The sequence below is a fragment of the Neomonachus schauinslandi genome, chromosome 5 (genome assembly GCF_002201575.2).
Source record: "Neomonachus schauinslandi chromosome 5, ASM220157v2, whole genome shotgun sequence".
Classification (NCBI taxonomy): domain Eukaryota; kingdom Metazoa; phylum Chordata; class Mammalia; order Carnivora; family Phocidae; genus Neomonachus; species Neomonachus schauinslandi.
Window position 1 is genome coordinate 109074301 of NC_058407.1, and position 17084 is coordinate 109091384.

The 17084-nt window shown below is 35.6% G+C and overlaps 1 protein-coding gene across 2 annotated transcripts in view; it reads left to right on the forward strand.

Annotated features, from left to right (window-relative positions):
* Positions 1-17084, forward strand: part of ARHGAP12 (Rho GTPase activating protein 12) — a 109989-nt gene that overhangs the window by 48851 nt on the left and 44054 nt on the right. The window contains exons 4-6 of one of the 2 annotated variants that reach the window (XM_021686505.1): positions 1247-1510; positions 9218-9355; positions 10518-10598. In XM_021686505.1, the coding sequence (XP_021542180.1) occupies positions 1247-1510; positions 9218-9355; positions 10518-10598 (483 nt within the window). The remainder of the gene's footprint in view (positions 1-1246; positions 1511-9217; positions 9356-10517; positions 10599-17084) is intronic. The other variant, XM_021686506.1, reaches the window with a different exon arrangement.

A 17084-nucleotide genomic window follows, 5' to 3' on the forward strand; every position in this document is an offset into this window, starting at 1 on the left:
TTAGGAGTTAAAGTACTTTAATTTTAATAAAACTGATTCAAATAAAACTGATTCAGTGTATCCATCCACATTTCCCTTTTTAAATTCTGTATTTTTAAGCATTCATAAAACTCTTGGGTACATTATAGAAGTAATTAAACATCTGAATATAACTCTAGGATTTATATAGTAAAGCAGTAGTTCTCAGCCAGGGTCAGTTATGTCCCCAGAGGACATTTGGCGATGTCTGGAGACTTTTTAGTTGGCCTAATGGAAATGCCTCTATCATCTAGTGGGTAGAGGCCAGAGATGCTAGTAAACATTCTAAAACACACAAGATAGCCCCCCACAGTAAAGAATTATCTGACCCAAAATGTTATTGGTGCCAAGGTTGAGAAACTCTGTCGTAGAAGGAAAGATATGTACACAAATACGAATGCACAGTGTAAAAAGGTGTTCTCAGACGTGTGCTTTTTTCTTCAGCTACTAGAATTCTAACTTAATACAGTTTACAATGTCCTTATGCAAAGTGTATGAAGAATATTCTGTTCTTGACTGACATCTAGTGAGACATTTAAAAGTAAAAAGTAAAGCTGTAGATTGAGATTAAGCATTTTAATCAGTTACTGCTGATTATTATTCCACTGTTAGGAAGTTCACAAATCAGGAACCTAGGAAGAGATTAAATGATTTATTGCTACTGAGAAATTTAGCTGAGAAAGAATAGAATGTAGTAAATTCTTAGCTTAAGTATTTTATCTCCTTTATCTTTCATTTATATATTGCTGATTTAATGTTTAAGTTTAGAACATAAAATCTTTTTTGATAGTTTTCTGAATAAATGTTTAATTACTCATATGTAAGACTTTTTGTATTTTAAAAAATTGCCTAAAATCATAGACTTTTAGAGACAAAGGAGACCTGTGTGGTTTAATCTGATTCCCTCATTTACAGAGATTTAAAAATTCAATTTCAGGGAGGATGAGGTGATCTAATCCAATGTCATACAACTTGTTAGTGCCAGATCTTGAACTGGAACCCACAGTTCCTGACTTCTAGTGGACTATTCTTTCATGGTGAGGGGAAGTTTTTAAGTACACTTAAAATCATGAATTTTAATACTGTGAAATTGTTTTTTCTTTAGAGAGAATATGTACACCTGTATGTATGTTTTAAAATAAGTTTATGTATTTTCTATGTCTCATGTTTCATTTAATTTTTATTTGTAAATGCCAGTTTAAGCCTGAATATTTCACATTTTTCACAGGCAACAACACCTCCAAATCAAGGACGTCCAGATTCTCCTGTCTACGCTAATCTACAAGAACTGAAAATATCCCAGTCTGCTCTTCCCCCACTTCCTGGGAGCCCAGCAATTCAGATTAATGGAGAATGGGAAACTCATAAAGATAGTTCAGGGCGTTGTTACTACTATAACAGAGGAACCCAGGAAAGAACCTGGAAACCACCTCGTTGGACTCGGGATACAGGCATAAGCAAAGGAGATTTCCAGAGTCCAGGAGACCAAGAGGTATGAATAATTAAGGACTCAACCAGTGACTTAGCAAACTTTCTCTCTTTTCATTATTCAAGGCCAAAGAAGTGAATAGTTTATTTCTTGGTATTGAAATGGTAGAACACTTGAAATCTCTAAGCTACTAAATGTTCTTTCCCAGTTTCGTTATATTAATGCTAGTTATTTTCTAATGTCTAACTAGTAGACAGTAGCTAACCTTATAATGTGTTTACTAGTTCCTGAATTAACTCATTTAAAATTGCTTAGTGCCAGTGGCTTCCCTCACATTCTAGAAGATACAAATGCAGTTACTGTTATTGCCGAATCAGGGACATTTTTTAGAAAAAGGAAAGAAAATATATGATATGATTTAGCCACATAAATAAGAACAAAGTTATGAACTGGTTAAAACAGACACTTTTCTGTATTGGTTTGGTTTGGCTACAGAGATGCTTTTCAGTGTTTGTCCTTCAGAGGTACAAGATCACTTTTTATTTATATGTAAGGAAAATAAGTATAATCTAATTCCTTTTCTATAAATGAGCTATCTTGTAAAGTATGACTGTTTACTCTAAAATCATTATTTTCTCTATCAAGTGTTCATACTACTTGCCCCCCACCTTTGTTTCACCTTTCCCTGCACCTCTTGGAGGGTGGTGCAGTGAACTTGGCCAGCTATATTTTGAGAAACAGTCATGTCAGAGGTCTGGAGAGATTCCTTGGGACTCTTCAGACATACAGGAGAGACTTGGGTAGGATTGACAGAATGGAGTTAAATCCTGCTGTTTGATAGATGGAGGCCCCTACACCTGCATGGGACACTCTGCTCTTACAGAAAGCATGTATAATAAAAACAGAACTCCAGTTAGGTAGGAGCTGGAAAAATCAGGTAACACATCTTGTATTTAGTGGAATCTAAAAGCTTTTTGTAGTTAATGACTCCTCTTCTTGTCCTATTTTTCAGTTGGTTATTGATAGCTTTGGTTTGGTGGTAACTTGTACTTTCAGTGTTCAAGAATGAGATCGGGAGTAGTGAGAGAAATTTGTTCATGTGTTACTATAATAAGAAAAGTGTTGGGAAAATATTTGAATTGTAGATCTAGAAAGATTTCAAATTACATTGTTCTGTATATGAATAATAAAGTAAAATCTAATAATTTGGAAGAATTAGGGAAAGAGTTCAATTATAGAATAAGGAAATTTAAAGTACACACAGCAACTTTAAACATGCTTTTTAGCTTTCCATATTAATAAATAGATGAGAGTGATTTGTATATCACAATCTCTGCTTACACTACTCATCTCCAGAGCACATTTTCTAATAATTTCTTGAGAAAGGTTGCATATAGGAGGTAATATTGAGACTTTGTATGTGAAAATGTTTGTATTCTGCTCTTATATTTAATTGGTAGCTTGCCTGAGTATAGAATTCTAGGTTGGAAATAATTTTTTCCTCACAGTTGGAGGGCATTTTGAACTTCAGTGTATGGCGATATGGATCAGCTGCTTTCAGGAGTCTCTAGTGTCAGAACCATTAGGTCTTTCTTTTAGACTACTCCGTCTTCACAGAAGTCTTAAAATCTGCCAGGAAAGTAAGGGCTGCCGGGGTCTTGGTAGTCAGCATTTAGTTTTGCATATAGTCCCTCAGTCTCCCCTCTTTCTGGTTGGTACCCATGACCCAGTTGTGCCTCTTGTCTTCCAAATCAGAATCTTACTGTTTTTCCCTCATAAGAGGTAATTAATTCCTGTACTTTTACTGGGAAGAGGGGAGGGTGCACACCTAGCAAGCAGGCCTGAAGGAAAGGGATTCTGGCAATTTTAGTCCTCATTGCAATGCCCCTGCCTTCACCCTTAGTTCCAGGAGGACTTAATACTGTCAGTTCCTGAGCCGTTTGAAGATTCTGCTCTGTAAAGTGGTTGGATTTCACTTCCCTCACCAACTCCACTGCCTACCTCCACCATTTTAGAATCTGCTTTCTTTGTAGATAAGTTAGTCTTTTGTTCATCTGCCTCTCAGCTTCCAGAGTTTTGTGACTGCTCTCTTCTTGTGTTCTCCCTGTTCCTGGCAGTTTAAGTCTTTTAAAACCTATTTCAATACTTTTAGTGGGGCTTGAGAGGGGGAATGAGTGGTCACTTTTCCATCTAATTAGAGCTTATTATTTTAGTGGTTACCCTAGAACAATGGTTCTCAACTGGGGACAGTTTTGCCTCCTGGGGGACATTAGACAATGTCTGGGGACACTTTTTTGTTGTTACAGCTCTGGGAGGGCTCCTGTCATCTCGTGGGTAGAAAGCCAGAGATGCTATTAAACATCCTTGATACACGAGATAGCTCCCACAACAAAGAATCATCTGGCCCTGAATGTCAGTAGTGCTGCTGGGGCGGGCCCTGCCTTAGAAATGCTAACATGCATACTTCCCAAAGTCTAAAGTTAGTCAGTATCCTCTTGCTCTTTAAGGCCATGTGAGAACTGTATGTGCTGTTTGCTGTTGGCTTTTATTTCTGTTTTTAGCCCCCTTATTGTTGTACATGTTGATTCTTAAATTCATCCTCCTATTTAGCACTTTTTCCCCCGTCACACTCCTTTATGCAAATGAAATTATCTTGGATAACGTTTGTCTTGGATAACTTCTGTCTTAAGCACGTACTTTTAAATTTTCTTAGCGAGGATTTGCTAGTGATAGAATCTTAGTTTAAAATTTACTGAGGATGTTAGAGATAGAATCGTAGTTTTTTCTGGAAATTTATTTTTCCTCATTTTGTAAGAATATCTTTACTTGATATACAGTCCTCTGTTTAAGGATTTTTAAAAATTTATTTATTTGACAAAGAGAGAACACAAACAGGAGAGGGAGAAGCAGATTTCCCGCTGAGCAAGGAGCCCAATCCAGGACCCTGGGATCATGACCTGAGCTGAAGGCAGACACTTAACTGACTGAGCCACCCAGGCGCCGCTTTTGTTGGGATTCTTGAACTTGAGGAGTCCTGTCCTTGATTAGTTCTGGAAAATTCCTGGTTTTCTATAAATAGCCTCTGTCCCACTTTCTCTTTCCTTTCATTCTGGAACTTTGATTAGATGAGTATTTAATCTGCTTACATTGGTCATGTCTTTTGATTTCCCTTTATTTGTGAATTTTATCTCTGTGTCTTTTTGTGCTTCATTCTCAGTAGTTTTTGATGTAGTTCCTGTTCACTATTTTTCATCTTCATTATTAAACCAATCTGTAAATTTTAAAAACATGTTAGCTTTTATTTATTTGGGAGAGCTTCTCCATCTTATTACTTTGAAAAGTCTTAAACCTAAAAAAATAGTATAATGAACATCCACATACTAGATAACCTTTATCTAGATTTACCTGTTTTAACATTTTGCCACATTTGCTTTTTCTCTTCCTCCTTCTACCTGCTAGTAATTTTTTTTCTGAACCATTTGGATTAAGACAACATAATATTTTATTCTCTAAGTATAAGGACATTTTCCAGCAAAACTGTTGTCGTTGTTTTTGGTGAAAGATTATCATACCCAAGAAGTTTAATATTGGTATGTTACTTAATACACAGTTAATATTCAGTGTTTCTCACTTGTCAGGTAATATCCTTTATAGATTTTTTTTCCTGCAATGAAAGATCCAGTGAAGGATCATGTATTTCATTTATTTGTCATATCTTTCTTTAGTCTTATTTTATATTTTATTTTTTATAATTCTGGTACATAAGGTCTTTAAAAGTTGGATTATGCTGCTTTTCTGCTGACTCTTACTCATGGTGTTTTGTTTCACATCTTGTCCACGTATGTGTGTTTTACTTATTTATTTTTTAAAATATTTTATTTGTTTGAGTGCACAAGCAGGGGGAGCGGCAGGCAGAGGGAGAAGCAGGCTCCCCACTGAGCAGGGAGCCCGATGTGGGACTTGATCCCAGGATCCTGGGATCATGACCCGAGTGAAAGGCAGATGCTTTACCAACTAGCCACCCAGGCGTCCCTGTATGTGTGTTTTAATATTAGACTATGTATAGTGCTTGGAGATTTTTACATATGGAAGTCTTTAATGCTGGGGTTGAAAGATTGTTCTGTCAGAGAGGATTTGCTTTTGTTTCTGCCAGGAAGCTAGTATCTTGTGAACATTTGAAACTGAATTTTCAGCTTTAGTTTTTATAGGCCATCTAGGTAGTAGTAATTTGGATTGCATGAAGCCTGGTTTTTGGTTGGAGATTCTCCCATTTCCCCCCATTTATCTGGGGAGATTCCTGTTATTTCCCTTGTGAGGAATAAGGGACAAGACTTATTTCTGGCTCACTGATAATCTGAGGGCATAGTTCTTTTTTTTTTTTTTTTTAAAGATTTTATTTATTTATTTGAGAGAGAGAGAATGAGAGAGAGAGAGCATATGAGAGGGGGGAGGGTCAGAGGGAGAAGCAGACTCCCCGCCGAGTAGGGAGCCCGATGCGGGACTCGATCCCGGGACTCCAGGATCATGACCTGAGCCGAAGGCAGTCGCTTAACCAACTGAGCCACCCAGGCGCCCTGAGGGCATAGTTCTTTGGGGTTCCAGTTCTTTATTGTCAGGGGGGAATCCTGTTAACACTCCCTACTTTTGGTAGTCTCGATTCCTGTTCCCCAATACTTCATGGCCTTGAAAACTAATGTTCTAGTTTGGGGTTTGGCAAATGCCTTCAAAGAGAAAGCTGGTCTTTATATTCTATTTAGATTATATTGATCTCTGAGTATTTCTTAACCTCTTGCTTCTGGATGATTCTTGAAAAATTTATGTAATATTTTAAATTGTTTTAATCCAGGTAATCAGTATCCCTGTGTTATTCTCCTGTAAATGGAACATCTCTGTAGCCCCCTCTATAAGGCTATATTTGCCGCAAAATATATACCCCAAAGTTACTGAGCCAAGTACCCTGCTGAATGGAGTTATGAGTATAGCACAGTTAACATTTAGAGAATGCTTACCAAAAATAATTTTATTTAATTGCCACTAAATAGCTCTTTTCTAGCAGTAAATATCAAGATTTTAAAGGTACTCCTGGTTTTATAAAGAAATAAAACATGTTGAGATACTGGAGGTTTCTTTTCATGCAAGAAAGAAACATCTTACTGCACAAAAATTGGGAAATTATGGGAGCATTTCGTCAGCTAGAAAGTCATGTTTATGAAAAAATTGATTTAATGACTTTGTTTCCTAAATTAGTTTTACTATTATTCAGGTGTAATTGACATACAACATTGTTAGTTTCAGGTGTACAACCCTAGTGATTCTATATTTGTGTATATTGCAAAATGATCACCACAATAAGTCTAGTTAACATCCATCATCACTTAACAGAATTTTTTTGTCTTGTGAGAAGTTTTAAGATGCACTGTCTTAGCAACTTTCACATATGCAATACAGTATTATTAACTGTGTTTTCCATGTAGTACATTACATCCCCATGACTTATTTATTGTATAACTGGAAATTTGTGCCTTTTGGCCCCCTTCACCCATTTAACCTGCCTCCTCCCCCACCTCTGGCAACCACCAGTCTGTTCTCTGTGTCTGTGAGTTTGTTCTGTTTTGTTTTGAGGATTCCACATAAGTGGGATCATACGGTATTTGTCTTTCTCTATCTGACTTATTTCACTTAGCATAATGGCCTTAAGGTCCATCTCTGTTGTTGCAGATGGTAAAATTACATTCTTTTTTTTTTATGGCTGAATAATATTCCATTGTATAGATTTCTCTGTTTCTAAAAGATTTTATTGTACTTTGCTTACATGAACGTATATTTTAAGTGGTCTCAATTTAAAAATAAGTCCTGATTTTAGGGTTTTTTTTTGCTTTTTTTGTTTTTAAAGATTTTATTTATTTATCTGACAGAGAGAGACAGGTGAGAGGGAACACAAGTAGGGGGAGTGGGAGAGGGAGAAGCAGGCTTCCCGCCGAGCAGGGAGCCCAACGCGGGGCTCAATCCCAGGACCCTGGGATCATGACCGGAGCCGAAGGCAGCTGCTTAACTGACTGAGCCACCCAGGCGCCGCAAGTCCTGATTTTTGAAATAGGTTTTCCATTTTTTTTTTTTTTTAAGATTTTATTTATTTGCGAGAGAGAGAATGAGAGACAGAGAGCATGAGAGGGAGGAGGGTCAGAGGGAGAAGCAGACTCCCTGCTGACCAGGGAGCCTGATGTGGGACTCAATCCTGGGACTCCAGGATCAGGACCTGAGCTGAAGGCAGTTGCTTAACCAACTGAGCCACGCAGGCGCCCTAGGTTTTCCATTTTTAACATTACTGTTACAAAAATGTGTATAGCTCACTTTATGCAGGGCTTTTGTAAAGTTGTGTATGTCAGTTTTTGTGAACATGTTACTATTAGTATGTTTATGTCTTTAAGTTACTTCTACAACATTGAGAATCTACCTAAAAATGACCCTAGAGGGGTCATTTACAAGAGAGCTAATCTCCATAAATATTTGTGAATGAATGAAGTTTAAGTGCAGTAAGCAAGTTGCTACTCACATTATGGTGCCCTCTTGTTTGAAAAAGCAGAAATTAAGTTTTGTCAATCTTAATTGCTTGTCTTGTATGTCTGAATTTTATCATGCTTTTATTTTATTTTATTTTTTAAAGATTTTATTTATTTGACAGAGAGATAGTGAGAGCAGGAACACAAGCAGAGGGAGTGGGAGAGGGAGAAGCAGGCTTCCTGCCAAGCAGGGAGCCCAATGTGGGACTTGATCTCGGGACCCCAGGATCATGACCTGAGCCGAAGGCAGACGCTTAACGACTGAGCCACCCAGGCGCCCTTTATCATGCTTTTAAAAGTAAAGCATACCTAAGTTATTTCCATACTGAATTTTTTCACTGCTCTATCATGTTTGAATTTTTACAATATTATTTTTTCTTGTTTTGAAGTTTAGTTTTCAACTATCTTTAATGAACATTTGATTGAGGAAATAAATTAGACAAGTAAAATCAATAAATTAGAACATAAAATACAGTATTACAAGACTAGTGTCTCCCCCCTCCCAGTTCCATCCATTAGAAAAAACATAATTCAAGATATATTTATATTTTGAGCACTGTTGTTTGCCAGGCATGAGAATTTTCAAGAAACTCAGTCTGATGAAGTACCCTCATCCCCTATTTTGCTTACACGTGGATGTGTATACCCATACACACTCCTGTCGGGGTTTTATTATTATTATTTTTATATACTTATTTGACAGAGAGAGATACAGCGAGAGAGGGAACACAAGCAGGGGAAGTTGGAGAGGGAGAAGCAGGCTTCCCGTGGAGCAGGGAGCCCGATGTGGGGCTCGATCCCAGGACCTTGGGATCATGACCTGAGCCAAAGGCAGACGCTTAACGACTGAACCACCCAGGCGCCCCTTCTCCTGTCGGTTTTTAACCTGATTTCAGTTTAAAAGCAGAATTAAATAATAGAAGGTAGCATTTTATCTCTCAGTCTGAAAACAAAGTTTTATTATGGTGAATTTTTCCAGGGTTACATCGTTGTGATAAAATAACTATTATTAATTTAACCTTACCACTTACAGTGTACTATTTGAAAGACTAACAGTTTGTTTTGAAAATTAAATTTTCAGATATAGTCAAGATATCTTAGTGCTTATGGCTAATTACAGTTTATTGCTTAGATTTTCAACTGCTGCATATATATATATATATATATATATTCAAAGAAGAAAAATCCTTATGTTTCTGACTATTTATAGCTTTCATCAGAAGAAAACTACCACAGCATTTGTTACAGCCAGTCAGATAGTCAGTGTGGTTCTCCTCCAAGGGGTTGGTCAGAAGAGTTGGATGAACGTGGGCATACCTTATATACCAGTGACTATACTAATGAAAAGGTACATTCTTTTTTTCTCATCTAGTTTTTTTGGTCAGAATCCTTTCATGAAATAGTTGTGTACTGAAGTTCTAGTAGTATTTTAAAAACGCATGAAAATATTCTTTATTGTAATTCTGAAATCATGCCAATTGACAACATGAAAACTCATTATGTAACTACTGATTCATGGTTATAAATTGCTTATAATTACACTGATTTTTGTGTTGTCAAAACTGTTTAAGACACACCTTTTTAAGAGTAGACCTACTGAGTGTCATTCTGCTTAGACTTCTTCAGTAAGCATATTTCTTTATATTTTTCTTGAGGAATGGTTTTTTAGGAATAGTGTTCTTAGCATGTGTCACTATGATACACCACCTCACTTTCTATACTCCTTTTTCTTTTATAACCAAGTGATGTAAAACAAAAACCATGAATCTAGTACTTTATGATGAACTAGTTTGGGAATGCATATTGAAATTTTATGTATTAACATCTGGTATCATCAGAGAAGATAACTGGTTGGTTGTGCTTGCTTTAATTACTTCACACTAGAACATAAGGACACATTAGTTTTCATGTATTTCACATTTAAGATCATGTGTTAAATTAGCAGTACTTAGTCTTTTGCCCCTCATAGTCCCTGTATCATATCGTATGAAGTTTTATTATTAGTGTTATTTAAATGATACTGAGTGAGAAATGTGTTGGCTGCAGGAGGTAATTCCTAAGGGTTTGCACGAAGTTTGGCTTAAATTGTTCAGTAGTTTTATATTTGAAGATTAAAAAAAATTCTCTTTTGTTCATTTCTCAACCCTGTTTTCAGAGTGAGTGTGGCACTGTGTCCAGTGTATATGTATATCTGTGTGTCTTTGTTATATTTTCTTATGTTAAGTGGTGCTTGACATTGGAACTAGCTTGACACTGGAAGAAAGAGAGAGGAAATAAATTCACATTTAATATTGAGTTTACTTACTCTTACCAAACTTAAAATACAAATCTATTAGTGTAAGTTTGTAAATTTTTTTTACGGTGTTCTTGAGGAAGTAGAATAAAATTCACAAGAAAAATGTCTAATATCTCTGGTTGTATAAGCTTAAACTCACTTTTACTTAAATTTAAAAAATAACACTTTTTTTGGTTTTTGTGTTTGTTGTTTTACATCTGTTTTGTTTTTGTAGTGGCTCAAGCATGTTGATGATCAAGGTAGACAATATTACTACAGTGCAGATGGATCTCGTTCGGAATGGGAATTGCCGAAGGTAATAAACCTTAACACTGAATTTCTATTTTAAAACAGTAGATAAAATAATATCTGACAATGGTCTCAGTAGATTTACTGTAAAATTTTTATTCAGCTTTTAAAAAGCGAAACTTTTTTTTTGGAATTCATTGAGAATCCTTTGGCTACATTTTTCTAAGATATGTATGATCTTTGCTATATAATACTGATAATTCCTATTCAAAAATTCTTTTGGTTTGACTTGAAATCAGTTGTTCATCATTCCTAGAAATAAGAATTTCCTTCAGTGCCAATAAGGCCATCTTACATCTAGTCAACTTACATATATTGAATTTTCTACATGAGGTTAATCTTACATCTAATCTTTTTTTAAGAGAAAAAAGCAACTCAGTATTCCAGTTTATTCTCGTATGTAAATATGTGTTGTAATTGTGTCAGTCATTAGCAGCGTGTGCTGATGAGATTTTCTGGGGTTTCACTGGATACCTTTTTTCAGATAAGTACATCAGCGCTGAGTTTATCTTAAGGCAGTGGGCTTCAAAGTGGTCATGTGCTTGTCACTATTAGTATTGAGATAATTTTAAATGATATCTGAACAAACATTTAAACTTTAATTGATATTAAATGTTGATGTTTTAGAAATGACAGTGTTAGCAGGCATATCTATAGTGTTAGATAGACTTCAATTTTTAAAGAAATTGTCTTTTTGCCAAAGTAAGTCAATTTAAAGAAAAGTACTATTAGTATAAAGATGCATGGATATAGAAAAAATCACTAGATGTTACTAACTTGAAGGTTGGAAAACACTGTCTAGTTAAAGTAGTAATAATTGTGGTTTCTTCCTATGTGAATGTTATCTGGCCTGTATTTTATGAAATTGTAAGGCTTGATACTAGTATAATAAGATATACAGCCAGTACTCGATTATTAAGAACACCTTTGTGACCTGTCTTGAGCTAGTAGCATAAGAACTCCATTATAAGTCTGAGAGCTTTTAAAATGCTAAGATACCAAGGAACGATGTAGGTTGCTATAATGCAAACTTGGCGCAGGGTTCAGGGGTCGGTGGTGAGGCTAAAGGAAATAATAATTCTTTTGATTAATTTAGCTATAAGTACAGCCCCAGAATTTTCTTGTGTTAAAAAGCCTTGTCAGATCTTCAAATAAGCTTTTGTATTTCCATATTTTACATGTATTTTAGCATGTATTTTCACAAGTACTTTCTCTTTTGCCCAACTCAGCAGAAAAAAATTTTTTTTAAATATTCTATTTATTTATTTGACAGAGAGATAGAGCACAAATAGGCAGAGAGGCAGGCAGAAGGAGAAGGAGAAACAGGCTCCCCGCTGAGCAGGGAGCCCGATGTGGGACTCGATCCCAGGACCCTGGGATCATGACCTGAGCCGAAGGCAGATGCTTAACCAACTGAGCCACCCAGGCGCCCCAGAAAAAACTATTTTTAACCATTTTTTAATACTTTCGAAATGAGAAGTTGTATTAAAATTTACATATAAATAGGATTGTTTTTTGAAAATAATGCTGTTTGCAACATAACATTAGTGTTATTGATGATAACTTTTATATTTTAATTACAAAACTCACATGCAAAGAGTTATGAAGATATATCACATTGTGGGCTTTTTTTTTTTTTAAGGCTTAATTTTTTTAGGACAGTTATAGGTTTACAGTAAAAGTGAGAGGAAGGTACAGAGATTTCTCTTATATCCCTAGTTCCTCCTACACATGCACAACCTCCCCCATTATCAACATCACTCACCAGAATGGTCTATTCTTTACTAAGGATGAACCTACCTTGACACGTCATAATCACCCAAAGTCTATAGTCTACCTTAGGGTTCATTCTTGGTGTTGTATATTCTGTGGGTTTGGACAAAAGTATACAGACATGTCTTTCATTATAATATCATACAAAGTATTTTCACTGCCCTAAAAATCCTCTGTTCGCTACCTCTCCCAGCCCCTGCCAACCACTGATCTTTTTATTGTCTCCATGGTTTTGTCACATTGGTTTTGTTTTTTGTTTTTTTAAGATTTTATTTATTTATTTGATAGCATAAGCAGGGGGAGTGGCAGGCAGAGGGAAAGGGAGAAACAGGCTTCCCACTGAGCAGAGACCCCAATGCTGGGCACCATCCCAGGACCCTGGGATCGAACCCCGCATTGGGCTCCCTGTTCCTTGGGAAGCCTGCTTCTCCCTCTCCCACTCCCCCTGCTTGTGTTCCTTCTCTCGCTGTCTCTCTGTCAAATAAATAAATAAAATCTTAAAAAAAAAAAATTAACCATAAAATAATATCAAGAATGAATAAAGACCCAAATAAAAATATATTAAAGGTGCCATAAATTGCTCCTCACATATTTCATGCTTGGAAGTTTTCTGTTATCACTCTTTAAAATTATGAAATATAATGCAGTAAAACATTCATGGATTTTTTCCATTTTCATCATTAATTAGTACTTTTGGAATCTGATTCTGCAGATAAAACCATATTTACCTTTTAAACTTTGAAGTTGTACCAACCCCTCAAATTCCTATAGTGTTTTATAAACCAGAGAATAGCAGTTGAATGATACTCTAGCAACAGTTTGGGTTTTTTTTGTTTGTGAGGTGTTGGTTTTGTTTTGTTTTGTTGTGGTTTTTTAGGGGGTCTTTTTGGTTGTTTGTTTTACAAAGAATTGGATATGAAATGGCCTAACTTTATTTTCCCAGTTTGTCTCTTAATAAAACTTTTTAATGGGAAATAATATTCCAAGTTTAATATGGCTATTATCAACCTTTAGGAGAAAAGATAAGATTAACAATATTTTTATTTGTAAATGAACTGGGAAGAAATTATAGAATACATCAGCTATTTTTCAAAACTGGTACCATTTATAAATACAATCCTATTTAGTGATTAAATTGGAAAGAAAAATCTTATGGATAGTGGGAGCCAAAATATGTAATACCTGTGTGCTGGGAAAGGAATATATATTTGGGGATATAACTATTCAATATTGAAAACTATGTGACATTGATTGGTTCTATTGGGCTTCTAAAATACGCGTTCAGATTTTGACTTAAAGATACCAGAAGATAAATCTGCTGAAGGTTTAGTTCACTGAAAATGATTTAGATTATAGAAGAACAATATTTTATTAATATAATAAATAATTTAAACACATGAAATTTTTGTTCCACTTGACAAATTCTAATTGTAGCTCCTATCAGTACCTCAACATTTGAGTTATAGAAGAATCTTTTGTTGTATTGCATCTTCCTTCATAGTAGTTTCTGACTATGTGGAGTACTGAGATCAAACACAAGACTTCTTTTGAGTGATTTGTCCCAGGTCGGGGTCCATTGAAAGAAAAGGCTTCCTGGATGACCCTATATAAGGAGCAATTTGGAACCTATACTTAACTCATAGCTAAATATTTCTATTTGTTTTTGTATTAACTCCTAATACTCTCCCTGGTCGGAAGACTTATAGGTTCAACATTAAGATACCTACTTGTGGAGATGTCCTGGGTGAAAGAAATAAAGAAAGGCAAGGGACTGAGTCATATCAAAACCTTTCAGGGTAGTTCCACAACAGTGGAAATGGGTGCTGATTGTGATCATTGTTGAGCCATTAGTTTTGTGGTATTAACTCATTTTCTGCCACCATTTGCCACTTAGGATAAAGTCAGAATGGGCAGTTTCTTGAACTTCTAATTAAATTGAATGTGGGGAGAAGGTTTGATTTGGGTACAGTGGGAATGAGGAAATAAGGCAAAATGTTTTAGAACCTCTACTTAGTAAATCCAAAATAAGTTCTGTCAGATGGCTTTGTAACTCCCAGTGCAGATATTAGAAACTTAGCTACTGTTTTCTGAGTACATCTTTGGTGGTCAGCACTGTATAGATGTTGTCATGAATGCAAATGCACAGGGCATGGTCTTTATCCCCAAGGAGTTTGCTATAAATCTGGAAAGAAGAAGCATGTACATATGACAGCTAAGTGAGACAAAATATGTACACACATACATTTATGCATACCTGGCTCTAGATAAGGTGTGGGTGAAGGGGACCATAAAACTAGACTAGAGGAAGGACTGGGAGGGAAAAATAAGGATGAATGAAAAGAGAACAAAACAAAACATCTCCCACTCAAAATGAGTCTGGTATTCAAAATTCCAAGTAAAATACATGAAGAACCCAATGCTAATATAAACATGAAAAAAATCAAGAATCAGAACATTGTACTCCAGTTGAAATTAATTTTGTTAATAACTTAAATACAGACTTTAAATATATTGTAGATGTCTGGAGTTAAATGAAGGCTTTCATTTCAAAAGAACAAGAAGGGCAACCCTCTTGGGTACCTTCCTCTTCGGGAGCTTTGTGCTATCACTCAGTAAACTTTGCTTTGCTGCGCACCAAAAAAATAAAATAAAATAAAAAATAAAAAGAACAAGAAATTATGAAAAATAAAAACAAATGATACCTGAATAGGTGAATATGATGAAAAATAGAAATATTTCAGATGAAAAAGCTAGTCATTGCAATTAAAAAGTGCAGTCAGTAGTATAAACTATAGACAGAAGGGCAGAAAGATAATAAATACTAAAGCGTAGTTAAGAGAAATGGAAGATGGGTGGGAAGTTTCCTATATTCATAAACTAGGAATTCCAGAGGAGAGGATGGATGAAAGATGGGGAAATAATATTTAAAAATATAATTTCTAGGAATTTTCTAAAACTGAAGGAAAGCATGAGTCTATAACTGGAAAATATGCCTTAAATACTGACCAGGATAAATAAAAATAAATTTATATGTTGACAAGTTTTACTGGATGTGCAGAACTTCAGTATAGGGAGACCATTATAACAGCTATCAAAGGGTAAAAGACCAGATTACCTGCTCTGATAGATTGCATCTTTGGATCCGTTCTTTACCCATTCCTGTATCAGTGCTCTTTGCTGTTTACCTTTGTAGAGGCCTCCCACTGTGGGTGGGAGTATATTCTGTTACCTGAGTTGAGTCATATGACTTGCTTTCCCTGATGATTTGTGAGCAAATGTACCACAGAGTATAGTATTGAAATGGGCATGTGCACCAAAAAATATAATTAAAAATTAAAAATTTAATTAAAAAAATTTTTAAAGATTTTAGTTTTTTGACAGAGACACGGCAAGAGAGGGAACACAAGCAGGGGGAGTGGGAGAGGGAGAAGCAGGCTCCCCGCTGAGCAGGGAGCCCGATGCAGGGCTCGATCCCAGGACCCTGGGATCATGACCTGAGCCGAAGGTAGACGCTTCACCGACTGAGCCACCCAGGCGCCCCAAAAAAATTTAATTAAAAATTAAAAAATGAACAGAGCTTCAGAGATCTTTGGGAAAATACAAAAGACCTAACATTCATTTCATTGGAGTTCTAGAAGAAGAAGAGGAAGAGTGTGAGGTTGAAAAATACTTGCAGAAACAATGTTTGAAAACATCCCAAATTTGGCAAAAGACCAACAGAAATCAAGAAGTTGAGCAACACCTAATAAACAGGATAGACCTAAAGAAATCCATCTAGACACATAGTACTCAGATTTCTGAGAACTAAAGACTCCCCCTTTTCTTCCCCCCTAAAATAATCTTGAAAGCAGCTTGATGAAACAACACAGTACCTATAGGGTAATAATGATTTGAAGGGCAGTGGATGTCTTATCAGAAATCATGAAGGCGGAAGGAAGTGTATAACATTTTTCAGATGCTGAAAGAAAAAACTGTAAACCCATAATGGTACATCCAACAAAAATGCTCTTCAGGAATGAAAGTAAAATAAAGACATTTTCAAATGAAAGTAAACTAAGAGGTTTATTACCAGCATCATGTTCTCAGACAATTGCTGTAGGAAGTCCTTCACACAGAAGGGAAATGATAACTGAAGAAAACCTGAAACATCAGGAATGAAGAAAGTACAATGGAAAGGGTGAATATCTGAGGAGACTTGTCTTGAGTTTTAAAAATTATGGTTGACATTCAAAACAAAAATTGAAACATTTCTGAAGTACTCATTGTAGGTAGAGATGATACTTACACTGTAAAGAGGGGAGAGTGAAGTGATGTAGTCGTTGGTAAGATTTCTGCATTTCATCTGAAATCATGAAAGGTTGATACTGTTAAACTGTGATAAATTAAGCATGTGAATTGTAATCCCTAGAACAAGCACTAAAAAACTAACAAAATATAGACTCAAGAAACTATAGATGAATTAAAATGTAATAGTAAAAACTTTTCAAGTAGCCCACAGGAAGGCGGGAAAGGAGAAACTCAAATGAATAACAGGATAGAAAGTAGAATGGCAGACTTGAATCCTAATGTATATAATTACATTAAATGTCTAAACACACCTGTTAAAAATTTTTCAGAAATGATAAAAAACCATGACCCACTATTTGCTTCTACAAGAAAATCATTTCAGATGTAGTGCTATATTACATCATGCTAAAGGTTATTTGTCAATCTACAGTAA